Consider the following 23288-nt stretch of genomic DNA (forward strand, 5'->3'; position numbering starts at 1 on the left):
GATAAATCTGTTCCTTCAACCTAATACAGATGGAAATATTTGAAAAATAAGAAATTCCAGAAAGTTCTAAAATTTTTTTTTTAATTTTCTATAGACCAATGGAATTCACATGGATGAAGTGATATGGAAGGTTTGTAAATACTGTAGAGACACAGACTATGGGGGGGTAGGCATAAGCTATCTACAAGAATTATGACAATATTTTATAGAAGGGATTTTGAATTTGACAGAATTGTTTTGTGCCTAATCCCCCCCACAGGTCCAGGAGGACTGCAGTACTGACTGAGGACAAACAAACAGAACCACCTGTGTCCATTAATGTCGTCATGAGGTGAGATTTTTGCTTTACGTGAGATAAGAAAGTTAAGTTTGGTAGGAGTGGTGGGTAGTTCAAAATAGCCCTCTGGCTGAGTACCCTGAAAGTAATAGGATGGAAATAGCCTTCTTAAAATTTTTGAATAGCTAACAGTGTAGTGAGGGAGGAGTCAGCCTTGTCAAGGAGGAAGCAACTGGACAGAGAGAGGGCTGTCACATAAAACTATTTGTGCTCTTAGGGAATTCACCAATACGGAAAGGGCCACATGGAAACCAAGATTAAGTTTTCTTGGATGCCCAGAGGACAAGGCCAATGTAGGGAGAAAATGCAGCGTCGGGCCTACTGACTCGCTCCTCACCGTAGGCTGAAATGCCAAAGCGTTTTCCCGGAGAAACTTAAAATAGATCAAGGTTATGTCAACTAGTAATCCCTCACATGTCTGCAAGGAAGTCAATGATGATCCTCTTCTGAGGAAAATATCTTGGGCACCAAATATTTTAAATGCACAGTAGCCAGCATACAGTTTCCCACCAAGACAAGAGGGAGAAAGGACAGACCACAGACATAGTAGGATGGGGTAGCAGATTAGAAAAGGCACCAAACGCTTATCAATTGAGAAACACAGCAGCCCAAAGTAAAAGCACAAAACTGGATGTTCTTCTAGAGTGCTGTGTTGGGAAGAGGAGACCAGGGAGCATAGGAAATCGAGGAAGACAGACTGAAGGTACACACATGAGCAGGAAAAAGAACATACTCAGCTAGAGTCTGATAGAGGAGACAGAGTCATGGGAATGAGCTGTATGGCTGAGGAGACACAGAAACTCACACAGTGGACATGCCAAATAAAAAGAAACATCAAACACACAGGAATAAACAAAGCCAAAGGGAGAAACCCTAATGAGGATAAATCAGAAGACATGATTGGATACATCAGTGTAGCCGAACAGTTAAAAAATGAAACAATGGCCCATGCCTTTAATCCCAGCACTTGGGAGGCAGAGGCAGGTGGAGTTCGAGGCCAGCCTGGTCTACAAAGTGAGTTCCAGGACAGCCAGGTCTATACAGAGAAACCCTGTCTCAAAAAACAAACAAACAAACAAACAAACAAACAAACAAACAAACAAAAAACCCACCAAACAAAACAAAAAAACAAAACCAAACATACAAAACAAACAAACAAACAAAAAACCAAAAAGAAACCTGAAACAAAATAAAAAACAACCAACCAAACAAACCAAAGATGCGACAGGCTGACTCTGTGACAGACAAGCTGCAGACTAACAGTTCAGGGCACCAGGCCTGATTTTCTACTTCCCAGAATTGGGCAAGTCAGTAACTAGAACAACTACAGGATTATATAAAAGGGACACCCTCCCACCCCCAGCTTGTAAAAGGACAGTTAGCTAAGCTTGCAGCCAAGAGGTTAAGAGCTACCCCTCTTGGCATGAAGCAAGAATAGTTAGCCTGGGACAGAGCATCACCCAGACCCCTAGAGCCCACTAATCAAGATGTAAATCACCTACCGGTCCCTAATGCTCCTCATTTTGGGCTCTAAAACTGAATCTGAGAATTCAGTCGGGATCCTTCCATCAGGGAATTGGGTCCCTGAATGCAGGAAAACACTCTTTGCTTTTGCATACTATTAAGAGTCTGGGTTATTATTCTTCAGCCAATCATAGACCCTAACAATACAAAGGAAATATAACCCATCTTCACGGACTAGAAGCTTTTACTGTAGGGAAGGAAAATCCCTCCAAAGGCCATTTCTAGACGTAGGAGAAGCCCTGTCAAAATCCAAGCAGGCTTACTAACAGACCACAGTAGAAATTCAAAGCGCTAGGACTAGCTAAAACTGTCTTCTTTTATCTATGAAAGCTCATTTCAAACTCAATTAAAGCAATATTGTTATACTGTGAGGAAGCTAAGTAGTCCAAATGAGAACAGAGAGTCTATAATCTATGCATATGTTTACGATGTGATTCCTTCTTGGTTTATGGCAATAGTGCAAAGTAATACAGTAGATGAAAGGAATTGTTTTTGGCTAATTGGGAAAATTATAAATCTTGACTTTGATTTCACAACAAAGATGCATATAAAAATTCCAGATGGTTTGTAGACCTAAGCCAGAAAAGTCTAAGAGATAATGGCAGAGAATAGATTTGTCACGTAGGCTACACAAAAGAAATTAACCAAAACGGGAAAGATGAACTTACATCATTAAAAATTTTAAAGTTATATTCATCAGACTATATATAGTACACTTATGCACATTTATTTACTGTTCTATGTATAGATGGCATTTTATAATAAACAAGTTAGTAATATACTACCAGGCCAAAGAAATGTTTGCCACAGACTGTTCACAATAGCTAAGGTAGGCAGCCTAAGTGTCTCTCAATGGGATGATAATGACAATGTGGCATGCAAACATAATAAAACACTCTTTTTTGACCTCTAAGCAGAAGGAAACCCTGTTGTTGGTTTGAAAAAAGAAAAGCACGAACTTGGGTAATGTGTTAAGTCAAATAACTTAGGCATAGACAGATAAATATCGCATGATCATATGTTGAATGAATAGAAGCAGATAGTGAGATGTTAGTACCCAGAGCCTAGTGGATGTGGTGGAAGACTTGGGAGATGTTGAAGAAGATCTTCCTCATACCCAGGAAAAAGTCGAAAATTTGCAGTAGCTCCTGGAGCAATTGGTATTGCTAAATTTGCTTCTGAAGCTTATTGAAAGGACGAATTGTATATCCCTGCTAATTTGGAGCAAAACAGAAGCAGTGACTCTAAGCAGAGGGTACTGATGCTAAAGGTGGACTGTGGGACTCAACTTGTGTATGTGGGGGCAGGGAAGAAGAGACACTTTCCCTCCAGTGCTAGTAGTAAGAAACGGCTTAGTCATTCATGTGTATACATAGATGAATGGGCCCTATTACATACATCATTCTACAGTACAGAACTTGTCATTCAATAACATATTGTGAGCAATGCTACTGCTTACGTAACTAATGCCCATCTGCAGCTTTAATTCAGATTTCCCATTCACTAAGTTCTGCTATCCTAATGTATGCATCACTGAGTACTCTGTGGCTAAATCTTGGTTTCCATTTGTGATTACATATTTATAATATTTCTTTTAACGTAAGTTTGGAAAAAATGTCTAGCTAGATGAAGACTTGACATAAGAATTTTAAAATAAAAATAAAAGCAATACTTTGGAAAAGCTTTAAAGACAAAGATATATAGATTAAAAACAAGTAAAAGAAGATACCTAGAGCATTTTCCTGATGATGAATGCAACTCAAGTACTAAGTGTTAAATAACAAGTGTTAAATAACATTAATGTTAATTAATGTAGGATAATTGCATGCTTCTTTACAGATACCACACAATAGCAAAAAGGTTATATTTCCCTAAGTAATTTACATGTCCACTAAACATAGTTATTCCTGATATAAGCTACTAAACCTCATGAAAAGTAATCAGGCCAGATCCAGTTCATTTCATGTAAGTGATCTTTGCAGTTTAATACACTTAGGACTCCGGTAGAAGCTAAATCAGCAGTTCTCAACATGGGCGCTGAGACCCCCTTTGGCAAATCTCTATCTCCATACATATTTACTTTATGATGCACAATAGTAGCAAAATTATGGTTATGAAGTATCAATAAAATAATGCTATTGTTAGGGGGTCTCAACAGCATGAGGAACTGTTACAGGATTCAACGTTAGGGCCACTAAAAACTGTTTAAACTGATTTCTGTGAATAGTCATAGTAGCTTATGAAAACCCTACTTTAGAAATGCTCAACATTTATTGTATACTTAATATATTAACTAAAAAAATTAAATCAAACTACTAGCTAGATCATTTCTGTCATCCTACCTTCTGTATTTTATTCACGAATGCATTCTTCTTCTCAGTAGATGTAGTATCCAGATTTTGCTTTTGAGTCACAAAAAATGACCTTATTAATACAGGAAGCAAAACACACAGGTGTTAGAACACTTTTTTTTCCCCACCATAAATTCCTTGGCCCTATCACTGTACAACCTATTTTTTTGTATTTAATATAATGCAATTTCTTTTATTCTTTAAAATTAGTGTGCCATTTGTTTCACGTATCCGTGAAGACATCATTGAGCGCTTGCACTGTGCAAAGATTGTTCTAGGTACAAGGGACACAAAATATATAAAATCTTTTACTCTTACAGGGATGAAATCTAGTGAGTAGCCAGAAGTGACATAAAAATTAAACTGCATTTCAGATAGCATGCAAACTAGGGTAAAGACATTGAGAGTCTGAGTGCAAGGGTGTTACAACTGACAAGTGGTTTAAGATGATCTCTTTGGGGCTGATTTGTGAAAGACTTATATGCTGAAAGGAGCGAGACACATACAGATTTAAAAGAACTCAGGAAGGATAAGATCCAGAGCCTTGTGTTGTCATGGTAGAAAGATGATCTGACTGGAGTGGGATATGGTGACTAGGTCACATAGGGTCTTAACGGTCACATAGGATGATCTCATGTTTGACTCTGAAGGGAACTGGAGAGAAAGGAACGAGGGAGGGGAAGGAGGGAGGGAGGAAAGGAAGGAGGGAGAGAGAAAAAAGAGGAAGAAGCATACTGAAGGTGATAGATGTAGTCCAGATTAAACAGGCAGTGGTCATAGTGGTAAGCAGGCATACATAGGTGTATCAGGTGAGATGGTTTGGATAGGAATGGCCTCCTTACATTCATATGTTTGAATGCTTGGTCATTTGGAAGTGGTATTACTTGACAGGGGTCAGGAGGTGTGGCCTTGGTGAAGGAAGTGTGTCATTGGGAGTGGGCTTTGAGGTTTCAAACAAGTAAGCCAGGATCAGTGTCTCTCTCTTCCTGATGCCTGCAGATTCAGATGTAGAACTCCCAAGCTGCTTCTCTGGTACCATGCCTGCCTGCCCACTGCCATGCTCTCTGTCATGATGATAATGGACTAAACCTTTGAATTCTAAGTCACTCCCAATTAAATGTTTTCCTTTATAAGAGTTGTTGTAGTCCTGGTGTCTTTTTATAGCAATAGAAATACTAACGAAGGCAGAGTGTAGAAATACTTTTCATGTGTTTACAGATGGTGCTAGTTTTAGTATTCTATCCTGGAGGAAGCACTCCTAAGCTCCACGAAACTCCCCAAAGCAGGTAAATACACACCAAAAAGAAAACCACAGCCCAATATCCCTGCTGCACATAGACTCAAAAATACTCAATAAAATACTTGTAAACAGAATGCAGGCATACCCTAAAAAGATTATCCACTATGGCCATTTGAAGTGAACTTTAGAAGGAGATTCTTTAGTGCTCATCATCTTCTTTGAAGTAAAATGGGGGGGGGTGCTGACAGGAGCATCTCATTGTCAAAAAAGGCTTAAATTAATGAAATGCCATATTCTGTGGATCTCTGAGGTTTTGGAAGAATATCTATCTATCTATCTATCTATCTATCTATCTATCTATCTATCTATCATCTATCTATCTATCTATCTATCTATCTATCTATCTATCTATCTATCTATCTATGTTTCTATCTCTATCTATCTATCTATCTATCTATCTATCTATCTATCTATCTATCTATCTATCTATCTATCTACCTATCTACCTATCTACCTATCTGTCATATATATGAATAGGCAAGCAATCCTCCTTTTCTAACTACTTTTTATATGTTCAACTTTGGAAGCATACTTCTATAATAAACTAGACTAGCATTTAACATGACCATGAATTTGATTAACCAACTACTAACTTGCATTATTAAATTACCCTAAACAGTTTGTAATAGCAGCTTTTAATTTTTTTAATTATTATTTTATTTATTTATTTATTTATTTATTTATTTATTTATTTATTTATTTTTTGGCTTTTCAAGACAGGGTTTCTCTGTATAGCCTTGGCTGTCCTGGAACTCACTTTGTAGACCAGGCTGGCCTCAAACTCAGAAATCTGCCTGCCTCTGCCTCCCAATTTCTGCCTGCCTCTGCCTCCCAAGTGCTGGGATTAAAGGTGTGTGCCACCACCGCCCTGCTGAATAGCAGCTTTTAAAAGGACTGGAACTTAATATTGTAATTTTAAGAATCACCTAGGTACAATTCTATGAGCATTCTCTTTTTATATATTACATTTAATTATTTATTCACTTTACAGCCCAATATCAGCCCTTCCTCTCTTCCCAGAACCTTCTCACATAGTCCTGCCCCCATTCCCCTTAGAAGGGGAAGCACCGGCATAGTCTCACAAGAGAGAGCTATATCTGGGTCCTTTCAGCAAAATCTTGCTAGTGTATGCAATGGTGTCAGCATTTGGAAGCTGATTATGGGATGGATTCCTGGCCTAGCAAACACAGAAGTGGATGATCACAGTCAGCTATTGGATGGGTCACACGGCCCCCAATGGAGGAGCTAGAGAAATTACCCAAGGAGCTAAAGGGAACTGCAACCCTATAGGTGGAACAACAATATGAACTAACCAGTACCCGGGAACTCTTGTCTTTAGCTGCATATGTATCAAAAGATGGCCTAGTCGGCCATCACTGCAAAGAGAGGCCCATTGGATTTGCAAACTTTATATGCCCCAGTACAGGGGAACGCCAGGGCCAAAAAGGGGGAGTGGGTGGGTAAGGGATTGGGGGGGTGGGTATGGGGGACCTTTGGGATAGCATTGAAAATGTAAACGAGGAAAATATCTAATTTAAAAAAAAGATTGTATATTTCATTCATTAAAAAAAAAAAGAAGGGGAAGCACCTCTCTGGGTGTCAAACTCCTTCCTCCAGCCCACCCCCCACCCTGCACCCCTCACATCAAGTTTCTGCAGGACGAGCTACATCCTCTCCCACTGAGGCCAGAAAAGGTTGTCCATTTATGGGTGTGGGATCCACAGGCAGGCAGGCAGGCAACGGGCTCAGGGACAGCCCCTGCTCCAGTTGTTTGGGGGACCTGCATGAAGACCAAGTTGCCTGTCTGCCACATATGTGCAGGAGGCCCTAGGTCTAGCCCATGCTTGCTCTTTGGTTGGTAATTCAGTCTTTGGGAGATCTAAGGAAGGGGTCCAGGTTATTTGACTTTGTTGATCTTCCTGTGGATTCCCTGTCTTCTTTGAGTCCCTCAATCTTTCTCCCAACTCTCCTGTAAGACTCCCTAAGCTCCATCTACTGTTTGGGTGTGAGTCTCTGTATCTCTTTCCATTGGTTGTTGGGTGATGCCTCTCAGAGGATAGTTATGCTAGGTTTCTGTCTGCAAGCATAACAGCATCATTAATAGTGTCAGGGATTGTGTTTTGTCCATAGGACGGGTTTCAATTTGGGCCAGTCATTGGTTGGCCATTCCCCCAGACTCTGCTTTATCTTTGTCCCTGCACATCTTGTAGGCAGGACACATTCAGGATCAAAGACTTTGTAGGTGTGTTGTTGCCCTTATCCTTCCACTGGGAGACCTTTCTGAGTATAGGAAGTGGCCACTTCAGGATGCATATTCCACCACTGCTAGGAATCTCAGCTAGAATCACCCCCTTAGACACACTGGGTCTCTCCTCATCCCAGCTCTCTGGCACATCCTAGAGATTACCCCCTACCCCACCAATCTCCCTTCTCTCTCCCCTGCTTTCCCTACATATAGCCTCCATGCCCTCTTCCACCCAGTTCCCTCCTTCCACTGAACTCTGATATCTGTTTTGTTTCCCCTTTTGAGAAAGATTCAGCACTCTTCCCTTGTGCTCTCCTTGTTATTTGGCTTCTTTGTGTCTGTTGATTACAGCATGGTTATCCTGTACTTTATGGCTAATATCCACTAATAAGTGGGTACATACCATGCTTCTTTTGGGGACTGTGTTACCTCACTCAGGATGATATTTTCTAGTTCCATCCATTTGCCTGAGAAATACATGATGTCCTTTTTTAATGAGTAGTTTTCCATTGTGTGGACATATCACATTTTCTGTACCCAGTCTTCAGCTGAGCGACATCTATGTTGTTTCCAGTTTCTGACTATTATGAATAAAGCTCCTATGAACATAGTTGAGCAAGTGTCCCTGTGGTATAGTGGGCATCTTTTGGGTATATGCCCAGGAGTGCTATAGCTGGGTGTTGAGGTAGAACTATTTCCAGTCTTCTGAGAAACTGCCAAATTGATTTCCAGAGTGGTTGTACAAGTGTGCACTTCCACCGGCAGTGGAGGAGTGCTTCTCTTGCTCCACAACCTCACCATCATGTGCTGTCCTTTTGAGTTTTTAATCTTAGCCATTTTGATGAGTGCAAGGTAGAATCTCAGAGTAGTTTTGATTTGCATTTCCCTGATGACTAAGGATAGTGAATATTTTTTTTAAAAAAAATGCTTCTTGCCCATTTGAGGTTCCTCTGTTGAGAATTCTGTTTAGCTCTGCACTCCACTTTTAATTGGCATATTTGGATTGTCAGTGTCTAACTTCATGTGTTCGTAATAAATTTTGGATGTTTGTCCTCTGTTGGATGTAGGGTTAGTGAAGATCTTTTCCTAATCTGTAGGCTGCCATTTTGTCCTAGTGATGGTGTCCTTTGACTTACAGAAGATACGAGAGAAGAAATCAATATATCAGTCAAATAAAATGTGAACTCTAAAAACTTTATGACACAAAACATCCAAGAAATTTGGGACACTAGGAAAAGACCAAACCCAAGAATGATAAGAATAGAAGAAGATTCCCAGTTCAAAGGCCCAGAAAACATCTTCAACAAAATAATAGAAGAAAATTCCCTAACCTAAAGAGATGCCTATACATTGATTTTGTCTTTTCTATCTTCTAAACCAGAGATTCTCTTGTCTATTGCCTGTATTCTGTTGGTGAGGCTTAGATCTGTAGTTCCTGTTCTCTTTCCTAGGTTTTCCATCTGCAGGACTGCCTTAATTTCTGTTGCTTTATTGCTTCTATTTCCCTTTTCAAGTCTTGGACAGTTTTATTCATATCCTTCCCCTGTTTGGTTGCATTTTCCTTTATTTCTTTATATTTATTTGTTTTCTCTTTTAATGCTCCTACCTGACTGTATGTATTTTCCTGTATTTCCTTAAGGGATTTAATCATATCCTTTTTAAAGGGCTCTATCATCTTTATAAGATTGGATTTAAGATCCTTTTCTTGTTCTTCAGTTTCATTAGGATATCCAGGGTTTGTTATAACGTGATAGCTGGACTCTGGTGGTACCCTATTTCCCCGGGTCTTCTTGGTTGTGTTCTTATACTGTCCTTTAGGCATCTGGTTTTTTCTTAGATGGATGATCCTGATGGGAGCATAACTTCTCAGAAAGTGGGGGAAGTCATGGTTCAAACAATGGAGATCAGGGTATCCTACTCTGTTGGCTGTGTCACAGGTAGACTCCACTCTTCAGGTTGTGTTATGGGTGGACTAAATTCTGCAACCTGTGTCCCAATTAGACTCATTTGGGGTGGTGGGCGATCCAATTAGGATGGGTGGTCAGACAGGGTTCCAAGCTGGTTAGTTTGGGGGCCCCATGGAGAGGCAGGATACTCTCAGGGCCCTGCAAGCCTCCTCTGAACAGAGAAGCAAGGCCAGATCTAGACAACGGGGCTGAGCATTTCTTTTTGATGTCCTGTTAGATCTTTCCACAATTGTTTGTTTATAGGATTGTAAGGCATGTCTGTAACATGTTCTATGCTATAATGCCTAAGAAATTGCTTTGTTCTAATAGATATATCTCCCTGAGCATCATCAGCTTCAATCTGCAAAAGCATTTCCAAGATAGCCATCACCTCTAATAAATTTGCAATCTCAGAACCACCCCTTTTCAGAATTCAAGGCAAAAGCCCATTGGGATTCTGAACAGGTATCAGTAGCATGGGGGCACATATCTCAATTCTCCAAACTCTAGAAAATGAAACACATAATCTATTGTATGACACTGCTCTAAGGTATCATCATTAAGTAGAATCTCTATTTTTAACTCTGAATGTTGCATCTCTATTGACTGCCTTTGTTAGCATAAGATGCATCCATGTACAGCCAGAAGCTCTTTATAGCCAACTTCTGGACCCAGCGACGAGACATGGCATTTCTAGGCAACAGCGTAGCTCCTGCATCTGTTGCCATGGCACCTGCCACACATCCCTTTGTGCATGAGTCATGCTTCATGGCCTGGATAAAAGACACATACCCCAACCCACAGACCCCTTCTTCTCTTCTCCCCTCTCACTGCCTCAGAGTCCACCTCTGCCAATAAAACCTTTCACATGAGACCTGTCGCTGGTGTGCTCTGTCCAGGATACTATTTATTCAACACCCACTCTAACTCCTGATAACCTAGTGGGTTTTTCTCATTTAGAAATCTTTTCTGTTACTGCTGTAGGTTCCAGATACTCTAATCTCTGTTCTATGGCCTAGTATCTAGTATTTAATTTCTCAGTTTCTTCTTTTTCTTAGTCTGCCTCATTCTGATTTCTCCTAGAGAGGGTATAAAAATTATAATTGTTATTGAAAAAAATCATTTGTATGCTGATAAGCAAAACCAAATTATATAGAGAACAGATACATTGTGTTTCTCTCCATTTTTTAACACAAGATATTTTTCTTTTTTTAAGTTTTAATTTTTTCCTTAAGGCCTTCACTTTCTTGTATGCAAACTGCATATTTCTTCTGTTACTATATCTACCCAGTGCCCTTCACTTTTATTGTTTTCCAAACTCACAAACTGGGGCTTCTCAGCTCCTGTTTAGTTCCTCTTTCTGTTGCTGCTCAGCTTAGCCCCTGCCTGTGGCTGTGGTCCTGTCCCCTTGGTCCCACTGCCTTTGCTGGTTTGGGCTGGAGCATCTGTTTGCCCTCTGACTGCCTCCCATTTCAGGTCACAGTGTGCTGCATGAACCTTGGGCTGCAGCTTCCCATGGACTGCCTGACTCCCTCTGCTCCCTCTACAAAGAATTTAGCCTCGTCTCTAGCTAGAAACTTGCATCCTTCTCCAGTTTCCCATTCTATTAGCTCCTCATGGGCCTCTGCTCAAGTGCTCAGCCAACGGGTGTGGTGGTTGTTAAAGGGGCTGAGAGTGACTTTCTGGTCGGTGCTCATGTCTTGAACTTTTGGGTAAAGCCTCAGTCCAGTGTTCTAATCTTGGAATACATGCCAAACAGTGGATGCTATCTTTAATTGTGTGGTTTTCCTCCCAGAATAATGAGTCTGAGACTTAAATATATTTACAGTTGCTTAGGTCAAAGTTTTACATGTTCCCTGACTAGCTCATAACTTAATATCTTGTTTATTCTAATCTAAGCTCTGCTGTGTGGCTGGTTACCTCTGCTCGGCTATTATATGTCTGTCTCCATCAGCATTCCTGGGGTGAATCTCCTGCACCTCACTCTTTCTAAGAATCCTCTCTCTGTCTGTCTCTCTGCCTCTATCTCTGCTTCTGTTTCTCTCTCTCTCTCTCTCTCTCTCTCTCTCTCTCTCTCTCTCTCTCTCTCTTTCTTTTTCTCTCTCTGCCAGATGTCCCACTTCTTAATCCTGCCTCAGCTAACTGGATAAAGGCTTTTTAGTTAACAGATTATATTTCCACAGGATATGATACCATACATTAGAGATCTCAAGAATTCTGTCAGAAGACTTCCAAGAATGATGAGCAGATTTAGCAATGTGGCAAGATAGAGAATCAACTTGCACACACCAACAGCATTAATATGCAACAACAAACAGACAGAGGGGATTGTGTATACACTCCCATTCACAACAGCCTCAAGGAAAATAGAATATCTAGAAATAAACCTAATTAAGGAAGTGAAGGACCTCTACAATGAAAACTCTAAACCTCTGATGAGAGAGATAGAGAAAGACAATGGAAAACAGAAATGTTCCCTATGCTCAATAATTGGTAGAATTAACACTGTGAAATGTGTTATGGGATATTCAAACCTCTTTCTAGTTAGGGTGTGGGTCAGCCTTTAGCACACACCTTTAATTTCTCCAGCTGGAAAACAGATATGCCCTCAGTACACATCTTTAATCCTAAACAATTAAGGTAAAGTTAGTTTGTAGAAGGAAACAGCCATGTTTGAAAATGGTGTCTAATTGAGTGGCAGAAAAAATGATGAATCAGAGAAAGATTTGACAGAATAGGATGTGTCCAACTCTCATGAGAAGAGAGGAAAGGGAAGCAACTTAAGGGAGAGACAGATAGTACAGGAAGAAGAGAGTACAATACAGGAATACAGTTGAGTTTGTGGAGAAGTTTTACTGGGATCGTTTTACATAGACAGATTGAAGAGAGAGAGCAAGCTAGACATAGGTTAAGACAGAACAAGCAAGAGAAGAAGGAGTCAAAAGATTAGAAAAGATCGCTAGAGTTAGTTTGAGGCTAAGCAGAGCAATTCAGAAGCCGAGAGAGAAGCCAGGTTGAATCAGTCAGCTGGAAGAGGAGTTTGAGTCAGAACAGCTGAGTTGAATCAGCCAGCTAGAGCTAAGAAAGAACTAGAAAGGGTGAGCTTATTCAGCAGCCAGTCTCAGGGGCTAAAAACATTCTAGGCTTAGATTGTACAGAGACTAGACATTTCCAGGACTAGGCCTATGTTAGAGAACAAAGTCTGTAAGCCTCCCAGACAACAATTGCAACAGAAGACTACAAAGTATTCTTAAAAACAAAAACAAAAACAGCCATTCTACCAAAAGCCATGTATAGATTCAGTATAATTCCAATCAAAGTCCCCATCTTGTTCTTTGAAGAAATAGAAAAAAAAGCCATGCAAAAATTGATTTGAAACTACCAAAAAAGCAGCATAGCCAAGACAATCTTGAGCAAAAAGCAATACTGGAGGGATTATAAATCTAGATCTTAGGATGATTACAAAGCCATAGTAATCAAGCCAACATGGCACTGGAGCCGAAAACAGACATGCAGACCAATGAAACAAAACTGAAGACTCAAATATGAACACATGTGATGAGTAAGGAAAGCAGGTTCAACAGATGGTGCTGGGAACAGCGTTCATGCGCAGAAGGATGAAATTAGACCTGCGTCTATCTATCACCTTGCACAGAAACTAACTCCAAATGGATCAAAGACCCAAATGTGCAACCTGAAGCACTGAAACTGCTTTATTTAGAAAGCACTGAAACTATTTTATTTAGAAGAAAATAGATAAACCTTATATGATATTGATGTGGGAAAGGACTTACTGGGAAAACAAAAACAAAACCAAACTTCAATTGTCCAAGAATTAAGGCCAACAGTTGACCAGTAGGACTTCATAAATTTAAAAAATGTCTGTACAGCTAAAGAAACAAGCAACCAGATGAAGAGGAAGTCCATGAACTAAGAGAGAATCAATCTGTACCTATTTATGGACCCGTGATGGGAGAGGAGCATTGTATTCTGCTGTTCCTGTTTTAGAACAAGCACAAGTTTAGATGCACTTTTAATTAAAAAGCATTAAAGTATATGTACAAATGATGTTATCATAAAGTTACTTGTCTTTTAGGCACATGCTCAGACTGCAGTTTCGCTCCCCAGCTGTCAGTAAATCACCCGGGTGGGTATTGGAAGCCACATTTTCATGAGTCTACCTAACTGGTCCAGGAAGCAAAGTTGTGCCAAATACAGTCTCTCATGAACTCACAGATCCTGCTGGTCAATTGCGGCCTATAGGCTAGACTTGTCAGAGTTCATTTCACAAGTTGTGACCCAATCAGACATTTACATGTGCGCACCAAGAAGAGAGACCTGGGTACAGGGAAAGACAGAAGGATGACTCCCTTTTCTGAAAGGAAGCAGACCATGATGTTTTGGGATAAATAAGAGAGTTTCTTCAGGTTCTGGGTGTGGTTCCTCACATAGGAAAGGTTTTCGTGGGAGGCTTCCCTGCATTGTCTCAGCAAATCATGCAAGACCCCTTTGACTAAGTAGACAGCAAGCATAACAGCATTGCTGGGGGAGTTGCAGACTCATGGCACTTTCCACCAGTGCCCTTCCCCATAAGGATTTCTTTTTGTTGTTGTCGTTTTGGTTTAGAGTGAGGAGCTGAAGTGAGTTTAACATGTTACAGGGAACTCCTTCATTTGCCAAGTGTCTATATCACTGAAACCTCCTCCTACCCCTCGGCCACAAACCACAGACCATCTGACCAACTTCAAAGTAAAGACGGGACACCATAAAACCATCTCATGGATGTGAATAAACTAAATATGGTGCCATTTAATATTGAAAAATATTGAAAATGTATTTCTGAGAATGAAAGTAACATATTAGTTGTTACTCTTTGAATCTTGACTTATCTCCCAAATGTGCATTAAAGACTTTGTCTCCAGGGTGGTAATAGTAAGAGATTGTAGGACATTAAAGAGACAGGGTTCAGAGAAGGTCTAAGGGCATTGGACATGTCCCTGACGGACCTACAGTCTCTTGCTTTCCTTTCTTCTTTTTTTTTTTTTCTTTTTAGCTTCCTATGTTGGTGGGTTCTCTGTGCCATGCTTTAGTCTCACAAACATACTGCATGGGGTCGTAAGACCATGATCTGTAGCCTCTACAACTGTAAACCAAAAGAAGCATTTCTCTTCTTTATAATATAGATTATAATCTATTAATCTAATGTAGATTGCTTATACCAGGTATTATGTTAAGATAATTAAAAAAAAACATGACTAATGATCTAGAAGTACTCCCGTAAACATAGAGTGAGACACTTACAGTTTTTCCTCCAAACTTTCACACAGTCTCCTCATATCTTCTACCTTTTTCTTCCAAATAGTTATTGCTTCGTGTAGTATGTTTATCTCTATACTTTGGTCAGAAATCATCTATTGAAAATTCAACAACAATATGACATCCAATTATCAACAAGGGGTTCACAGCAGTAATTCAAGTCCTCTAACCATTTTATAAATCACTCATTCAACTATTATGGTGTGTGTGTGTGTGGGTCACCCTTTAGTTAAAAAAAAAAAAAACATCACTTTTATAACTTTGTTGTTGTTGTGAAACTCAACTTGACAAAAAATAATTCTGAAACAAAACAGAAAACCCAAAATTTGATGGAGTAGATGTCTAAATGCAGTAGTGAGAAAAATCTATGTGTGTCTGTTCTATATGGATGTGTGCATGTCTCCTCTAATAAACCCATTTTTTTTTTCGAGATAGGGTTTCTTTGTATAGCCCTGGCTGTCCTGGAACTCACTCTGTAGACCAGGCAGGCCTCGAACTCAGAAATCTGCCTGCCTTTGCCTCCCTAGTGCTGGGGTTAAAGGCGTGCACCACCACCACCCGGTCTAATAAACCCATTTTTGTTCACCAAGATAAAATTGAAAGAGACATTGTTTAGCTGATTGGTGTAGCACCACTCTAGGGAGAGATGTTAATTCAGTAGCTCTCTAGAAAGTCACCCAACAGGGCAAAAACTGTTCAGTTTCTTTAGAGCATCACATGATTAAGTCAATTATCAGGATTAGGCCTGATGTTCATTGTCCAGTTTCATATTTTCCAGTCTGGGTTTCATAAATTGTACATGCTAGCATAACTGCATGCATGTGGCCTAGAATTCATTGTCTCTTGCCCTCAGCCACCCCTGTCTTGAAGAGATATGCTGCTCAAAGAATCACATTCAATTCTTTTTCTGCCAACATTCTATCAGCCTGACCTGGCCACAGAGGTGTCTAGACTGAAGAATTCATGTGTATGCTAGTGTGTACTTCCCTCTGTCTGTACTTTGGGAATCTCCACAAAAATATGCCATACGAGGCAATATTCTACATTATGTCTCCACTTAGTAGGTTGATAGAAACAAGCTCTAAGTCCAGGTTGATGTGACATTCAAGTTTGGGGATGGCAAGAGGGGCAACAGGATCTGGGTAATATTATTATGGCTGCTTAACTTGACCTTAGAAATCTTGGATCAAAACTAGATTGGTGGGGTGCTTCCTTGCACCTTATGAGGCTCAAGTGGGAGACATGAGCTTGGGCGTGCAGACGGAATGAAGCTTTGCTTAGTGATTTTCCTTAAGCTTCCTCTGACCTCTGCATCTTTACTGTGCTGCTACCTAAAATCAGATGATGGCCTCTTTAAATACATATATGTGAGAGGAGTATCTTATTTTACTGATGCTGTAATAATTAGAGGCCATCACGGACATATCATAATTAAGGTTAGTGTAGGCATCTCATGTGACATGTGATAGAATTAGTGATGCGTTCTGGCAGAACAATGTGCTGCTTCCCTATGGCTGCTGTGTTGTGTGGCTTTGCATGTTATTTTTGATATACACTAAATAAATGTACTATAGATCCATTCATTCAACCGACTGTGATAAAAGATTAGTAGGCATTGATATATATTTAGCTAGCTCTATATGCAGTTAAAAATCATTTTCAAGTTATTTTAGTCCATTAAGTACACTTTGTACATGCTGCAATATTTTAAAGGAAGTGTCAGGAAATATTAAAGCTCATTGTCATTCTCTCAGAATAGCAGGAAGATGAATGAAATAAACGTTAAAAAAACTGCTCTGTTCAGATTGGGCTAAAGGAAGAAGATGTTTATTTTTTCTTACCACTGAGCCGGAAGTAACTGTTTGCTTCATTTTTATTATTTTATTTTGTAATCTGGTCAATTCTTTCTTCTTATAATATGTCTCTTTTCTCTTATCGTCACAGGATTGCTTTGTCTCTTTAATCTACAGTAACAACAATAAACCAATTAAATAGTCTATTAGCACATCAGAGAAAGACTTTTCACCTTGTCAACCTAATTAATATTCAATTTAAACAGGCCCTTTTCCATCTAAGTAAACTAACAATTTAAAAGAAGAATGAAACGAAGCCAGGATTTTAGTATTTCCTAATGTTAAAGACAAAACCATGACCCCTATGGGTCAAACTGCAGCTGTTGGTGGTACATTTATAGGAGCAGTATGGCAATGGCCACTGCTAAGAATGGATAAGAGCATCTTGCCACTGGAGTGGCTTACTGCGACTACGTCACAGCAGTGAACATCACATGTATGACTACAGAGATATGGGAAATGGAGAAAGTAATCAGAAGTAATTAGTTGTCTAGAAACCCCACTACTACCTAATGGAAAATAAAACCAAGCTGGGAGTGGCATGTGCAAAGTCACTGAAGACAGGGCAGCTTGTAATCTTGGCTACTTTTTCCTGTTTTTACCCAAATCAAACATCTTGTCACATGTTAGACTCTGGAGGAGTGAGTGACTCTTATTAAAAATTAAACATATATTTTTTTTTCAGCAAACTGAATGGTCAAAAACAAGGTAACAATGAGCAGAAAGGCATAAGGGAGCATGTGGATAAAAACTCTGTGAACACTTATGTCTGGCTGGCTGTCTTTCCCTTTAAGCCACCAACCACTTTGTTGCAGAGTAGCTACTTTGAATGAATATGATCATAATCTATGCACCAGGGTGCAGCTATGTATGTATGAGTGAAATTTGATGATAGAGACATCTTATTGAAAATTAGAAAAAAAAAAAACCATAAAATTTGAAAAGCAGTGTAATAAATTAACCTTCCTTCTTTCCTACCTATTTAATGCTGCATTGTTCAAGCTTGCTTGATTTCCTGGGTCTGAATATGGAAACTGGTGGTTCAGGGTCTAAATGTAGACAGTCTCTGACTTAGGCAGACTCTCATCTTGGAAAGGACACAACAAAAGCTCTGCAGTTGTGGAGGGAGGGTGTTGATTCACTAATTGGGTCTTGGTTGTGTCAATAAAGGATGCGGAAGCCAATTACTGGGCAAAAGGAAAAAGGTGGGACTTCCGGGTTCTAGGAGAAACAGAAGGGATGCAGGAAAGATTCTCCAGACAAGGCTTAGGAGGGATTAGTAAGCTGCACACTCGTAGGTCTTGACGCCCCAGAGTTTGTAGCTTCTGCCTTGAGAGGGAGCTGAGGAGGATGGAGGAAGCTAATTGATAAGATTAGGGCAGGAGATTCCTTGCCCAGCCATTGTGTTATCTGTCTGGTTTTAAAATAATAAAACTGTCTAGTGTTTTCCATCCATGGCACAAAGGTGGGCTGGAGGAGAAAGCAGGCAGCTGTTGGCAGCTTGGCAAAGCTAGCTGTGAGGGGCTGGGGGAGTGATCACAGCTCCTGGGAAAAATGGCCAGCTGGCCACTGATGGAGCGGAATGGCACCAGGGAAGCCATTGGTGGAGCTAAGCTGGGCAAAGGAGCAAGCATGTTTATGAAATTACATGCAACACAGCTGTTTTCATCTTGAGCTTATCTCCTTTCTGTACAGTAAGAATGGAGACAGCTCTACCTTTCCCAGAGTAACCAAGGCACCTTGAGAAATAAAAGAACAGTTGGACAGTTGAGTTCAGTCAACATAGCACAGCAGGTATGCAGCCTCTATAGGAGCAGGAGAGGCAGTGATTACCTCTGTCCCTAACCTCTGGAAATTGCTGGCCTCATAATACAGTTTGCTTTTTGCACACTAGGGGCTGGCAGCACCACTGAAGGCTACTCCTGTCTCCGGTTGCTGCAGCTGGAAGAGCAGGCATCACAGGTGCTCTGCCTGACTCCTAGGTTCTGTCTATACAAAAGTGGAACTAGATAAAAGAAGGTGGCAAATTCCTCATCTCTACATCGACACGAGGCCACTAAAGAGACATGGATCCTGCCATGGACTCTGCTCTGTGAGCAGAATGAATGTGCACAATCAAATGTCTTCTCCAAGAGGCTCCACAAACAAAAGAACCAAACAAACCATGAGTTTCTCACACCAGAGCTGTTCAGAAATCCCCCAAGGCTAACCAAAATGAGCACTTAATAGCTAGCCATGAGCACAAAGAAAACATGCCCCATTGCTGCCTCAGAGTCGAGAGTTCTGAATTTAAAAATAATAAATCCCACTACTTACGCGGATAGCCAGATATTCTTTCTTTTCCAAATAATCTTGTTTCTGTTTTTCTATTAATTGAGTTGTCTCTTGCATACATTGTTTTTGGAGTTCTATTTCTTCTCTCTCAAAGTTCATTCTGGTATAAGTGTCATTTATGTAAATAGTGGCGGCGGCTTTCTCTTCCAAGGTTTGGTTCAGCAGCAGGACATACTGTTCATGCCTCTTCGCCAGCTCTGCTTGCTTTGCACTAGGAGAAAAGAATGAGTCTTGGCAGAAAAGGATGGCACTTAGTAAAGGAAGGAATTCATCCTCCACAGTGACATCAGAAGAATGCTCTACGGCACACTTACTTTCTCACTGTCTTTGTGGTTTACATTTAAACTCAATAAGAATATAAGGTAACAGGATAAGTGTCTACTTTGCAATGCTAAGCCACTGCTAAGATGTCAGCCACCTGACCCCATCTCACCCTATCTACCCCCATGTGCTAGGATATTATTTTGGTTTAAAGTATAAGGTGAGTCAAACGTCATTTTGAACAAGTGAATGGAACCTGAACAGATGTGTTTCCAGGCAGGTCATTAAGCCAAAGAAAGGTTATCATTCTATTGAGTCTCTAGTTATCCTGATAACATAGCTCTGAGGGTTTGCCCAAGAGAAATCTAGCCTTCCCCTGGACAGAACCTAGAGAAAGAGGAGGCTGCAGCCATCTCTACTGCTCAGATGATGCTTGAGACCTGATTCTCATCTTCTCACCCAGATCTGAGCACAAAATGAGTTGTGTATTTCACACATGCACTGTGGGCCACACCTTTCTGAGGAAGAACTGAATTCTGGGGGAAAAAAGGAGCACAAATATTGAAAGAGGGAATAACTGATGTCATTTCTCTGTGTCACATTTTAAAAGCTCTTAGAACATAGAGACCTTTCCTAGTGTTTACTCTACAGGGTTAGAAACTTAGGTTTGTGGGAGGGGTACTTGAAGATTTGGGAAAATAGACATGGGCTGTTCTGGGGGGGAGCTTTTGGTTTTGTTTTTGTTGTTTTTTGTTTTTTGTTTTTTTTTGGCAGAGGCCAAACATCACAAAAGAGATATAACAGAAAGTACAAAGGAGCTTGGCAAGGAACTGAGTTAGTGGCTGCTTTGTGGACCAAGTATGAGAAACCTGGACAGAGAATCAGTCCAAGGAAGAAACCAAGTCAAACAAAAAACAAAAACAAAACCAATCAACCAAACCTAACTATTTGTGCTTGTCATGGTGTCATGGTGTTGGTAGTCATGGTGGTGGTTGTAATGGTTGTGGTGGTGGTGGTAGTCATGGTGGGGTGTTAATGGTGATCATGGTAGTGGCCATGGTAGTCATGGTGGTGATGTTAGTGGTGGACATGGTGGTGGTAGTGATAGTTATGGTGATAGTAGTTGTGGTGGTCATGGTGGTGGTGGTGGTCGTCATTGTTTTAGTGGTGGTGGTGGTGATTTGAGAAGAGTACATTCACAAACACTCTTCACAAAAGGCCCAAGGAAGGCATACACAAAGGCGTCCATGCTTTCTAGTTGCTGATCAGTGAGAAGGAGATTGAAAAGTCTCACAACAACTCATCAGAACCTGTGAGGACCTAGATAAGGCATCTTCCTTGGAAACATAGAAGCAACAGGTGACGATTACAGTTCCATCTCATTAATCCACCACCCTCTATTTGTACTTCATCTTCCCCTGAAATTTTACCTACAACAGAGATTTTCCTGCTGTGTTGGACCTGCAGGATAAGTGTCACTTGGAATCTATTAGAAATGTTAACCACTTTCTGGTCTGCAACTTGGCCCTGGGCAAATTGGGTACTCCAGCCCACCTGCCTACACCAAGAGATAGGCTGACTTCCAGGAGATCTGCCCTTACCAGGGTCACAGGAACTCTGCTGTAGCCAGGGTCACAGGAGGCCTGTCCTAGTTAGGGACACAGGAGCACACTCTAATCAGAGACAATACTGTTTGTCCCCCAGAAGGCCTGTCCTAACCCAACTCACAGAGCTCCAATTTCCTACAAGGAGGAACAGGCTCCATTCAGAGACAGCAAGGCCAGGTAACACCTTAGATAACCAGATGGCAAGAGGCAAGCTCAAGAACATACGCAACAGAAACCAATATCATGTGGCACCATTAGAACACTGTTCTTCCACCACAACAAGCCCTGGATACCATAACAAACCTGAAAAGCAAGATTCTGACCTAAAATTCCATCTCATAAGGATTATAGAGGACTTTAAGGAAGACATAAATAACTCCCTTAAAGAAATACAGGAGAACACAGGTAAACAGGTAGAAGCCCTTAAAGAGGAAACACATAAATCCCTTAAAGAAATACAGGAAACCACAATTTAACAGGTTTGAATTGAACAAAACCATCCAGGATCTAAAAATGGAAATAGAAACAATAAAGAAACCACAAAGGGAGGCAACACTGGAGATGGAAAACCTAGGAAAAAGATCAGGAGTTTCAGATGCAAGCATCAACAACAGGATAAAAGAGAGAATCTCAGGCGTAGAAGATACCATAGAAGATGTTAACGCAATAGTCAAAGAAAATACAAAGTGCAAAAAGCGCCTAATCCAAAACATCCAGGAAATTCAGAACACAATAAAAAGACCAAACCTAAGAATAATAGGAATAGAAAAGAATGAAGATTGCCAATTCAAACGGCCAGAAAACATCTTTAACAAAATCATAGAAGAAAACTTCCCTAGAGTAAAGAAACAAATGACCATAAACATACAAGAAGCCTACAGAACACCAAATAGATTTGAGCAGGAAATAAATTCCCCATGTCCCATAATAATCAAAACAATAAATACACAGAACAAAGAAAGAATATTAAAAGTGGTAAGGGAAAAAGGCCAAATAACATAAAGGCAGACCTATCAGAATCACACCAGACTTATCAACAGAGACTCTAAAAACCAGAATATCTTGGACAGACGTCATGCAGACCCTAAGAGAACACAAATGTCAGTCTAGACTACTATACCCAGCAAAACTCTCAATCACTATAGACAGAGAAACCAAGATATTCCATGACAAAACCAAATTTAAACAATATCTCTCCACTAATCCAGCCCTACAGAGGATACTAGAAGGATACCAGAGGATACTCCAATACAAAGAGGGAAACTATACTTAAGAAAAAACAAGAAATTAACCATCTCACAACAAACCCAAAAGAAGGGAACCACACAAACATCATACCACCTCTAACAACAAAAATAACAGGAACCAACGATCATTGGTCTTTAATATCTCTAACATCAATGGATTCAATTTCCCAATAAAAAGACATAGGCAAACAGACTGAATACATAAACAGAACCCAGTACTTTTCTGCATTCAGAAAACACACCTGACAAAGGATAGACATTATCTCAGAGTAAAAGGTTGGAAAAAAAATTTCCAAGCAAATGGTCCCAAGAAACAAGATGGAGTAGCCATTCTAATATCCAATAAAATAGACTTTTAACCAAAAAGGTATTAAAAGAGATGGGGAATGGCACTTCATACTCATCAAAGGAAAAAGCCACCAAGATGAACTCTCAATCCTGAACATCTATGCCCCAAATGCAAGGGATCACATTTGTAAAAGGGATGTTACTAAAGCTCAAAACAAACATTGAACCTCACACAATAATAGTGGGGGACTTCAAAACTCCACTTTCACCAATGGGCAGTTCATGGAAACAGAAACTAAACAGAGACAGTGAAACTAACAGAATTTGTGAACCAAATGAATTTAACAGATATCTACAAAACATTTCACCCTAAAACAAAAGAATATACCTTCTTCTGGGCATCTCAAGGCACCTTCTCTAAAACTGATCATACAATCAGATACAAAACAAACCTCAACAGATACAAGAAGATTGAAATAATACCACTGATTTTATCAGATTACCATGGACTAAGACTGGTTTTCAATAATAACAAAAGCAACAGAAAGTCCACATACACATGGAAACTAAACAACTCTCTACTAAATGATAACTTTGGTCAGTGAAGAAATAAAGAAGGAAATTAAAGACATTTTAGAACTTAACAAAAATGAAGGCTCAGCATACACAGATTTATGGG

General features: G+C 40.1%; 1 protein-coding gene across 2 annotated transcripts in view; it reads right to left on the bottom strand.

Moving 5' to 3' along the window:
- Ccdc175 (coiled-coil domain containing 175) overlaps positions 1 to 23288 on the bottom strand; it is an 83738-nt gene that overhangs the window by 39271 nt on the left and 21179 nt on the right. For both annotated transcript variants that reach the window (NM_028687.1, XM_017315215.2), the window contains exons 5-8: positions 19189 to 19417; positions 16861 to 16983; positions 15005 to 15114; positions 4204 to 4285 (exon numbers count right to left, since the gene is read on the bottom strand). In NM_028687.1, the coding sequence (NP_082963.1) occupies positions 4204 to 4285; positions 15005 to 15114; positions 16861 to 16983; positions 19189 to 19417 (544 nt within the window). The remainder of the gene's footprint in view (positions 1 to 4203; positions 4286 to 15004; positions 15115 to 16860; positions 16984 to 19188; positions 19418 to 23288) is intronic.

Source organism: Mus musculus, chromosome 12 (assembly GCF_000001635.26).
Source record: "Mus musculus strain C57BL/6J chromosome 12, GRCm38.p6 C57BL/6J".
In the NCBI taxonomy this organism is placed as follows: Eukaryota; Metazoa; Chordata; class Mammalia; order Rodentia; family Muridae; genus Mus; species Mus musculus.